Source organism: Fringilla coelebs, assembly GCF_963513975.1.
Source record: "Fringilla coelebs genome assembly, contig: SCAFFOLD_185, whole genome shotgun sequence".
In the NCBI taxonomy this organism is placed as follows: Eukaryota; Metazoa; Chordata; class Aves; order Passeriformes; family Fringillidae; genus Fringilla; species Fringilla coelebs.
Genome location: NW_028167427.1, coordinates 161501 through 171986, shown reverse-complemented (window position 1 = coordinate 171986; position 10486 = coordinate 161501). Strand labels below are relative to the sequence as shown.

General features: G+C 66.9%; 1 protein-coding gene across 1 annotated transcript; it reads right to left on the bottom strand.

Annotated features, from left to right (window-relative positions):
• Positions 1-2943: 2943 nt before the first annotated feature.
• On the bottom strand, positions 2944-8254 carry EPO (erythropoietin). The gene is made up of 5 exons (XM_084227446.1): positions 8172-8254; positions 7222-7361; positions 6833-6919; positions 4911-5075; positions 2944-3994 (listed from the first exon to the last, which is right to left on the bottom strand). The coding sequence occupies exons 1-5, from the start codon at positions 8182-8184 to the stop codon at positions 3869-3871; spliced, it is 531 nt and encodes a 176-aa protein (XP_084083572.1). The 5' UTR covers positions 8185-8254; the 3' UTR covers positions 2944-3868.
• Positions 8255-10486: the final 2232 nt, after the last annotated feature.

Genomic DNA, 10486 nt, shown 5'->3' with positions numbered 1-10486 from the left:
GGTCAGTGGTCACTCAGTGGTCACTCAGTGGTCACTCAGTGGTCACTCACTGGTCAGTGGTCACTCAGGGGTCAGTGGTCACTCAGTGGTCACTCAGTGGTCACTCAGAGGTCAGAGGTCAGAGGTCACTCACCTGGCCCACCTCTCCACCCTCTCCTCCCTCAGGTGTCGCCTCAGCAGCTCCCGCAGGCGGGGCCGGGGGGGAGGAGCCTCTGCGCTGGCCCCGCCCCAAACTCCATCTGGGGCGGAGCCTCCCGGCAGCGGCCCCGCCCCTGTGACCCCGCCCCTGCAGGGGGTGTGGCCAATGCCGGCCACCAACAGCCCTGTGGGGCGGGGTCAGAGAGGGCGGGGTCACAGGTGGGGTCACAGCGGGGGCAGGGTCACAGCGGGGGCGGGGGTCACAGTGGGCGTGGTCACAGTCCCGTACCCAATAGGAACGCGGCGGCCGAGCCCAGCGCCAGCGTGGCCAAGGGGTGGAGCCCAGCGCCAGCGTGGCCAAGGGGTGGAGCCAGGGGCGTGGTCTGCGCCGGGGGCGTGTCCTGGGGCGTGGCAGCCGCACGATTGGCTCCGCCCCTCCTCCTCCTCCTCTTCTTCCCCCCTGTGCCGCGAGTAGGAGACGGCCCCGCCCCCGGGGGGCTGGGCGGGGCCAGGGGGGCGGGGTCAGGACCCCCGGAATGAGAGGGGGAGGGGTCAGGACCCCCCCGAAATGGGTGGGGGAGGGGTCAGGACCCCCAAAATGAGGGGGAGGGGAGGGGGCGGGGCTTTACCCGTCGGGGGAAGCAGCGTCGCAGCGTCTCCATGGCAACCGGGGGTCCTGAGGGGTGGGGGAGGGGCTCGGGGGGGTTCTCAGGGGGCCCAGAGAGGTTTGGGGTCCCTCGGGGGGTCCGGTGTTTTTTAGGGTCTCTCGGGGGGTCCCGGGGTGTTTTGGGGTCTCTCGGGGGGTCTCGGTGTTTTTGGGGTCCCTCGGGGGGTCCCGGGGTGTTTCGGGGTCTCTCGGGGGTCCCGGGGTGTTTTGGGGTCTCTGGGGGGGTCCCGGGGTGTTTTGGGGTCTCTCGGGGGTCTCGGTGTTTTTTGGGGTCTCTCGGGGGGTCCCGGGGTGTTTTGGGGTCTCTCGGGGGGTCCCGGGGTGTTTTGGGGTCTCTGGGGGGGTCCCGGTGTTTTTTAGGGTCCCTCGGGGGGTCTCGTGTTTTTTTGGGGTCTCTGGGGGGGTCCCGGTGTTTTTTGGGGTCTCTGGGGGGTCCCGGTGTTTTTGGGGTCTCTGGGGGGTCCCGGGGTGTTTTGGGGTCTCTCTGGGGGTCCCGGGGTGTTTTGGGGTCTCTCAAGGGGTCTCGGTGTTTTTTGGGGTCCCTCGGGGGTCCCGGGGGTATTTCAGGGTCTCTGGGGGGGTCCCGGTGTTTTTTAGGGTCCCTCGGGGGGGTCCCGGTGTTTTTTGGGCTCTCTCAGGGGTCCCGGTGTTTTTTGGGGTCTCTGGGGGGTCCCGGTGTTTTTTGGGGTCTCTGGGGGGTCCCGGGGTGTTTTGGGGTCCCTCGGGGGGGTCCCGGTGTTTTTTGGGTCTCTCGGGGTGTCCGGGGGTGTTTCGGGGTCTCTCGGGGGGTCCCGGTGTTTTTGGGGGTCCCTCGGGGGGTCCCGGTGTTTTTTGGGGTCTCTCGGGGGGTCTCGGTGTTTTTGGGGTCTCTCGGGGGGTCCCAGTGTTTTTTGGGGTCTCTCGGGGGGTCCCGGGGTGTTTTGGGGTCTCTCAGGGGGTCCCGGGGGTGTTTCGGGGTCTCTCGGGGGGTCCCGGTGTTTTTGGGGGTCCCTCGGGGGTCCCGGTGTTTTTTGGGGTCTCTCGGGGGGGTCTCGGTGTTTTTTGGGCTCTCTCGGGGGGTCCCGGTGTTTTTTGGGGTCCCTCGGGGGGTCCCGGGGTGTTTTTTGGGGTCTCTCGGGGGGTCCCCGGGGTCCCCAGGGGCTGCAGTGCCCCTCCCCCCTCCAAGGACAGACTTTGCCCCGGCCGGACTTTGCCCCTCCCCCACCCCAAACCTGTGCCCCCCCCGCCCCCAAACCCCCCCAGAGACCCCCGGGGTGACCCCCAACCCCCCCCCAAATCCCCCAAACCCCCCAAAATCCCCAAAATGCCCCAAATTGCCCCAACCCGCCCGGCCCCGCTCACCCGCGGCCGCCGGACCCGCGCTGGCCCCGCCCCACAGGTGAGAAAAAGAGGCGGGGCTTGAGGGCGGGGGCGTGGCCAGATATGCTGGGAAAGGGGCGTGGTTTATGGAGAAACGCGTGTGGAGGGCGGGGGCGTGGCCGACTGAGGCTCCGCCCCGGCGCCGCCCGGTCCGGGCGGGGATTGGCTGAGCCCGGGGGGGGGGGCGGGGGGGGGGAATTTGGGGAGATTTGGGGGGTCCCGGTTTGGGGTCCTGGTGTGGGCGGCCCCGAGGGCTCGGGGTCCCAGGCTGGGGGTCCCGGAGGGTTTGGGGGTCCCGGTTTGGGGGTCCCGCTCGGGGGTCCCGCTCGGGGGGTCCCGGGTTATTTTGGGGTCCCTCTCGGGGGTCCCGGCTATTTTGGGGTCCCTCTCGGGTGTCCCGGGTGATTTTGGGGGTCCCCCGTTATTTTGGGGTCACTCTCGGGGGTCCCGGGTGATTTTGGGGGTCCCGGTTATTTTGGGGGTCCGGTTATTTTGGGGTCTCTCTCGGGGGTCCCAGGGTATTTTTGCAGTCCCGGGTTTTTTTTGGGGTCCCTCTCGGGGGTCCCCCGTTATTTTGGGGTCCCCCGTTATTTTGGGGTCCCTCTCGGGGGTCCCGGGTGATTTTGGGGTCCCCCGGTTATTCTGGGGTCCCTCCCGGGGGTCCCGGGTGATTTTGGGGTCCCGGGTTATTTTGGGGTCCCTCCCGGGGGTCCCTCCCGGCGCAGCCACCTCGGGGGTCTCATAAATATCTTCGTGTTTGCATTAAGTTACATGGGTGGGGGAGGGGGCGCGGTCTCCCCTGAGTGACAGCTGTCAATCAATCACCCGCGGGGCCTGGGCAGCGCAGGGCGCTCAGGCGGGAGGGGGATGATTGACGGCTGTCAATCACCTGCCGGCACGTGCAACGTGCCGGGGGGAGGGGAGGGGGTGCTGACGGCTCCTGGTGCTGATGATTGACAGGTGTCAGTGCTGTGGATTGACAGCTGGCAGTCCTGATGATCGGGGAGGTCCGTGATGATTGGCAGCTGCTGCTGATGATTGACAGCGGACGGTGATGATTGACAGCTGGCGGCAATGATGGCTGGCAGTGCTCTGTGATGATTGACAGCTGCCAAGGATGAGTGGTGTCCTGGGGCGATGATTGGCAGCTGTCTCTGGCAGTGATTGACAGCTGCTGGCAGTGATGATTGACACCTGGCGGCAGTGATTGACAGCTGCTAGCAGTGATTGACAGCTGTCAACAGTGATTGATTTCTGTCTCTGTCTGTGAATGACAGCTGCTGATGGTGATGATTGACATCGGTATCCGGTTATGATTGACATCTGTCTCCGATGATGATTGACAGCCGTCTCTGGCGGTGATTGACAGTTGGTTGTAGCGATGACTGACAGCTGTTTGTAGCGATGATTGACAGCTGTCTCTGGCGGTGACTGACAGCTGTCTCGGGCGATGATTGACAGCTGTCTCTGGCGGTGATTGACAGCTGTCTCTGGCGGTGACTGACAGCTGTCTCGGGCGATGATTGACAGCTGTCTCTGGCGATGATTGACAGCCGTCTCTGGCGGTGACTGACAGCTGTCTCTGGCGATGATTGACAGCCGTCTCTGGCGGTGACTGACAGCTGTTTGTAGCGATGATTGACAGCTGTCTCTCACGGTGACTGACAGCCGTCCCCGCTGATTGGCCGGCCGGTGATTGACAGCTCAGCGCGGGCAGGTGTCGGCCAGGTAGAGCCGCACCTTTCCGCGCAGGAAGCGGCTCAGGACCCCCAGGAGCCGGGGGAGGGTCCGGACCCGCACGGGGGCGGGGGGCGACGGCGGGGGCGGGGCCTGCGGGAGGGGCGGGGTCAGGGGGCTCCGCCCTCCCCCAAAATCCCCAAAATCCCCAAAAACCCCAAAATCCCCAAAAACCCCAAAATCCCCAAAACTCCCCTGAAAACCCCTCAATCCGCCCAAATCCCGCTCAAATCCCGCCAGACCCCCAGAAACCCCCCTAAACCTCCCCAAATTCCTCTCAAACCCCCCAAGACCCCCCAAACCTCCCCAAATTCCTCCCAAACCTCCCCAAATCTCCCTAAAATCCCCCCAAATCCCGCCCAAATACCCTCAATTTCCCCCAGGACCCCCCAAACCCTTCCCAAGTCCCCCTAAACCTCCCCCAAATTCCCCCCAGGACCCCCCAAATCCCCCCAAATCCCCCCCAGGACCCCCCAAATCCCCCCAGGACCCCCCAGGACCTCCCAAATCCCCCCCAAATCCCCCCCAGGACCCCCCAAATCCCCCCCCAAATCCCCCAGGACCCCCCCAAATCCCCCCCAAATCCCCCCCAAATCCCCCCAAATCCCCCCCAAATCCCCCCCAAATCCCCCCAAATCCCCCCCAAATCCCCCCCAAATCCCCCCAAATCCCCCCCAAATCCCCCGTACCGGCGCGGGCAGCCCCCGCAGCAGCCGCGCCAGACCCCAAATCCCCCCAAATCCCCCCCAAATCCCCCCCAGGACCCCCCAAATCCCCCCCAAATCCCCCGTACCGGCGCGGGCAGCCCCCGCAGCAGCCGCGCCAGACCCCAAACCCCCTCAGGACCCCCCAAATCCCCCCCAAATCCCCCCCAAATCCCCCCAAATCCCCCCCGGTCCCCCCGTACCGGCGCGGGCAGCCCCCGCAGCAGCCGCGCCAGACCCCAAATCCCCCCAAATCCCCCAAATCCCCCCCAGGACCCCCCAAATCCCCCCCAGATCCCCCGTACCGGCGCGGGCAGCCCCCGCAGCAGCCGCGCCAGGCTCCGCGCGGCTCCGTAGGCGCGGTCCAGGCTCGGGCGCACCCGCGGGTCCCGCAGCAGCTCCCGCGCCCGCAGCACCGCGGCCGCCAGCGCCGCCTGGCCCCCGGCCACCTCCTGCGCGCGGGACCCCGCCTGGCGACACCGGCGACACCGGCACGGGCGTCACGGGGGACTTGGCCCCGAATTTTCCCGATTTCCCCCGATTTTTCCCCGATTCTCCCCGATTTTCCCTGATTTCCCCCGATTTTCCCGGTTTTTCCCCGATTTTCCCCGATTTCCCCCGATTTTTCCCCAATTTCCCCCGATTTTCCCCCAATTTCCCCCGATTTTTCCCGATTCTCCCCAATTTTTCCCCGATTTCCCCCGATTTTTCCCCGATTTGCCCCGATTATCCCCGATTTTCCTCGATTTCCCCCGATTTTTCCCTGATTTCCCCTGATTTTCCCGACCTTTCCCAATTTTCCCCAATTTCCCCCCAATTTTCCCCCGATTTTCCCCCAATTTCCCCCGATTTTCCCCGATTTCCCCCGATTTTCCCGACCTTTCCCAATTTCCCCCGATTTCCCCCCGATTTTCCCCGAATTTTCCCCCGATTTTCCCGACCTTTCCCAATTTTCTCCGATTTCCCCCCGATTTTCCCCGATTTTTCCCTGATTTCCCCCGATTTTTCCCCGATTTCCCCCTATTTTTCCCTGATTTCCCCCGATTTTTTCCCTGATTTCCCCCGATTTTCCCGACCTTTCCCAATTTCCCCCGATTTATCCCGATTCCCCCCCTTCCCCTCCCGTTTCCCCCCGCGTTTCTCCCCATTTCCCCGGTTTTCAGCCCAGTTTGTCCCATTTCTCCCAGTCCTCCCCATTTTGCCCATTTCTCCCCGCATTTCTCCTGGTTTTCCCCATTTCTCCCTGATTTTCCACGTTTCTCCCCGGATTTTCCTCTTGGGCCTCATTTTTCCCCACTTTCTCCCCTGTATTTCCCCCCATTTTGCCCCATTTCCCCACGTTTCACCCCATTATTCCCAGTTTCTCCTCATTCCCCTTTTTTTTCCCAAGTATTCCCCATTTCCCCACATTTCCCCCCCATTTCACCCAACTCTGCCCCATTTCCCTGGGCTTATGCTCCATTTCCCCAGGTTTTCCCCATTTTTTCCCAATTTCCCGGCATTTTCCACCCCATTTTTCCCCATTTCTCTCTGTTATTCCCCATTTTTCCCCCTTTCCCCCCATTTTTTCCCGATTTCCCGGCATTTCCCCTTGCCGTTTTTCCCCATCTCCCCGGGGTTTTCCCATTTTTCCCCGTTTTTCCCCATTTTTCCCCGATTTCCCGGCATTTCCCCTTGCCGTTTTTCCCCATTTTTCCCCGTTTTTCCCCATTTTCCCGGTTTTCCCCATTTTTTCCCAATTTCCCGGCATTTCCCCTTGCCGTTTTTCCCCATCTCCCCGGGGTTTTCCCATTTTTCCCCGTTCTCCCCATTTTTTCCCGATTTCCCGGCATTTCCCCTTGCCGATTTTCCCCATTTTTCCCCATTTTTCCCCATTTTTCCCCATTTTTCCCCATTTTTCCCCATTTTTCCCCATTTTTCCCCGTTTTTCCCATTTTTCCCATTTTTCCCCATTTTTTCCCGATTTCCCGGCATTTCCCCTTGCCGATTTTCCCCGTTTTTCCCATTTTTCCCCGGTTTTCCCCGTTTTTTCCGATTTCCCGGCATTTCCCCTTGCCGTTTTCCCCCATTTTCCCCCGTTTTTCCCATTTTCCCCCGTTTTCCCCCATTTTTCCCCGATTTCCCCATTTTTCCCCGTTTTTCCCCATTTTTCCCCGTTTTTCCCCATTTTTCCCCGATTTCCCCGTTTTTTCCCGATTTCCCGGCATTTCCCCCCATTCCCACTCACGTCCAGGCTCCGCCACAGGTTGAAGTTGACGCCGGGGTCGGGGACAGCGACGGCCTCGGGGAGGTCACAGTGGGGGCCACACCCGGCCTGGGGGGACAGACACGGTGACAGCCCCGCCGCGACCCCCGTGTCCCCCCCCCGTGTCCCCAACCCCTCTGAGGTGTCCCCACATCCTCCGGGTGTCCCCCCCACCATGTCCCCAAGGCCCCCAATGTCCCCAACCCCCCTACTGTCCCCACTGTCACCAAAGTACCCAAGCCCCCCCTGATGTCCCCTGATGTCCCCACGCCCCCTGATGTCCCCACGCCCCCCGCTGTCCCCACGCCCCCCCGCCGTCCCCGCTGTCCCCGCTGTCCCCGGTGTCGCCGGTGTCGCCGCTGTCCCCTCACCGTGCCCCGCTCGGCGTCGCGCGCCTCCAGGATGAAGCGCTCCATCACTCGGGGGTCGCAGAGCGAGGGGGGGCCCTCGGGGGGGGGCTGGGGGCGCCCCGGGACCCCCAACAGCAGCAGCAGCAGCAGCGCGCACAGCCCTGGGGGCGCGGGGGGTCAGCGGGGACACGGGGACATCCCCGGGACTCGGGGGACATCCCCGGGACACGGGGACACGGGGACATCCCCGGGACGGCGGGGGACAGGGGGACATCCCCGGGACGGCGGGGGACAGGGGGACATCCCCGGGACACGGGGACACGGGGACATCCCCGGGACGGCGGGGGACAGGGGGACATCCCCGGGACATGGGGACATCTCGGGGAGGGGGGACATCCCCGGGACACGGGGACACGGGGACATCCCCGGGACACGGGGATACGGGGACATCCCCGGGACGGGGGAGGACAGGGGGACATCCCGGCAGGACACGGGACATCCCCGAGACATGGGGACATCCCCGGGACACGGGGACACGGGGACATTCCCGGGGGAGGGGGGACATGGGGACATCCCCGGGACATGGGGACACGGGGACATTCCCGGGGAAGGGGACACGGAAGCATCCCGGGATGGGGACACGGGGACATCCCCTGGACCCCCCGGCCCCGGGATACCGGAGATCCCCCCGCCCCTCACCTGAGTGCCGCCCTCACCTGAGCGCCCCGCCCCCCAGAACCTCCGGGGGTCTCGGGGACCCCCTGCCCACCCGGTGACCCCGGCACCGCCCCCCGCCTGGTGTCCCCCCCCCCCACCTGTGTCCCTGCCGGCCACCTGAGCGCGCGGGACACACCTGGGGACCCCCGGACTCGCCCTCCCGGTACCGCCGCCCACGTGCGCGTGCCCCCTCCCCCTCCCGCACACCTGGGCCCCTCCCGCACACCTGGGCCCCCCCGGCGCCCCCCGCTCACCCGCCGCCCCCATGGCCGGCTGCTCATGGCCCGGGGGTCCCTGGTGGCTGTCCCCGGGGCTGCCGCCGTCCCCGCCGCGTCCCCCGGCCCCGGCCCCGGTTAATGTTTGATCCGAGGGGCCGCGGGGCCGGAAGGGCCCTTGGGGGGGGGGGTTTCCATCCGCTCCCCCCCGCCCCCCCCCAGACCGTCGAGGAAAAGGCCGCGCCGGCCGCCGCACGTCGGCCCCTGGCCACGGGCCACCCCCGGGCGCCGGCCAGGCGGGGGGGACACGGCGGGGACACGGCGGGGACACGGGGGGGACACGGCGACGGGGGGACACCGGGAGGGGGGCTGGGAATGGGGGGCGCGGGCAGGGGAGCGGGGGGACGCGGGGGGGGACACGGGGGTGACGCGGGGACACGGGGACGGGGAATGGGGGACACGGGAGGGACACGGGGACGTGGGGACGGGGAATGGGGGACACGGGAGTGACGTGGGGAGCTGGGGACAGAGGGGACACTGGGACGGGGGCACGAGGGGGACTCGTGGGGGGACACGGGGGTGACACGGGGACGTGAGGAGCTGGGCACAGAGGGGACACTGGGACACAGCGACGGGGGCACGACGGGGACTCGTGGGGGGACACAGGAGGGACACGGGGGTGACAGGGACGTGGGGAGTTGGGCACAGAGGGGACACAGGGACGGGGGCACGAGGGGGACTCGTGGGGGGACACGGGAGGGACACGGGGGTGACAGGGACGTGGGGAGCTGGGCACAGAGGGGACACAGGGACACAGCGACGGGGGCACGAGGGGGACTTGTGGGGGGACACGGGGGTGACAGGGACGTGGGGAGCTGGGCACAGAGGTGTGGGAACGGGGGGACACGGGGGGGACACGGAGGGGACACAGGGACAGGGGGACACAGGGGGAGGGACCCGAGGATGGGGAGCTGGGCATGGAGGTGTGGGGACACGGGGGGGGGACAGGGTGGGGACACACGTGGGACACACAGGGACAAGGAGCAGGATGAGCAGATGGGGTTTGGGGATGAGGGGACAGAAGTGGGGACAGGGGGACGGGGACTTGGGGACACTCGGGGACAGGGATGGGGGACAGGGAGAGTGGCATGGGGGGGACACAGCGACAGCGTCCCGGACACGGAGGTGCGCGACGGGGACAGAGGAGGGGACAGGGGGACACGGGGGCGGCAGAGCGGGCGCGGGGACGGCGACATCGGGATGGGGGGACACGGGGATGGCGACACGGAGGGACCCGCGGCTGCGGGCGAGGGGACACGGGCGGCGGGCCGGCCGGGGACACGGGGACACCCCGCGGGGCCGTGGGAGCGCGGTGACACGCGCGCGGGGACACGGGGACGCGCCAGGCCGGGGGATCCCGGGATCCCCCCTCGGCCCGGCGGAAGCGGCCGAACAATGGGGCAGCGTCACTGTCGCCGTCACTGTCCCCGTCGCCAGCGCCACCGCGGCCCCGGGGGCGGCCCCGGGGACCCCCGGCCGAGGGGAGGCGACACGGGGGACGCGGGGGGGACGCGGGCAGAGCCGAGGGGACGGGAGGCGACACGGGGAGGCGGGGGACGCGCGGCGGGATGGAAGCGACACGGCGGGCGCGGGGGACTCGGCAGGGGACACGCGGGATCCAGGTGACACGGGAGGTGACACGGGGGACCCGGGAGGTGACACGGGCCCCCTGCCAGGCCGTACGTGCGGCTCCGCACAGCCCGGCCGCGGGTCCGGCGCCAGCGGGGCCAAAGGGCACCCGGGGGCGGGGGGACGGCGACAGCGACGTCACCGACGCCGCAGGGTCCCCCCGGTGGCCCCCGGGAGTCCCCCCCGGGCAGGGACACCCCCGCACAGCCGGGACACGCCGGGAACGGGGCTGCGCACTTGGGGGACCCCCCGGTCACCGGGAGTCCCCTCTGGTCACCTGTCACCTCCCCCGGCGTGCCTGGCGGTGCCTTTTGTCACCCGGGTGCCCCTTTTGTCACCCGGGGGTCCCTTTTGTCACCGGGGGTCCCTTTGCCACCTGGGTGTCCCTTTGTCACCGCGGTCCCCCTCATTTCCCCCCTTTATGCACCTTTAATGTCCCCAGTGTCACCTGGACCCCCCCAAAGTGCCCCTTGGGGTCCCTCCTTGTCACCCGGACCCTCTCCCAGTGCCCCCCCCCCGGACCCCTGGGTCCCCCATTGTCCCCTGGGGCTTTCCTGCCCCAAATGTCACCAATGACGCAGAGGAAGCCCCAGCCCCGCCCCCAACCTGCCCCAAAACCCCCCAAATCCTCCCCAAATCCCCCAAAACCTCTGAGGCATCGCTGC

Excerpts from the sequence above, each read along its gene's own strand:
- EPO (XM_084227446.1), bottom strand. Across the intron at positions 6,920-7,221 it reads GCGACGCCGAGCGGGGCACG|GCCGGGTGTGGCCCCCACTG; the intron begins GTGAGGGGACAG and ends CTGTCCCCCCAG. Across the intron at positions 5,076-6,832 it reads ACCTGTGGCGGAGCCTGGAC|GCGGGGTCCCGCGCGCAGGA; the intron begins GTGAGTGGGAAT and ends CGGTGTCGCCAG.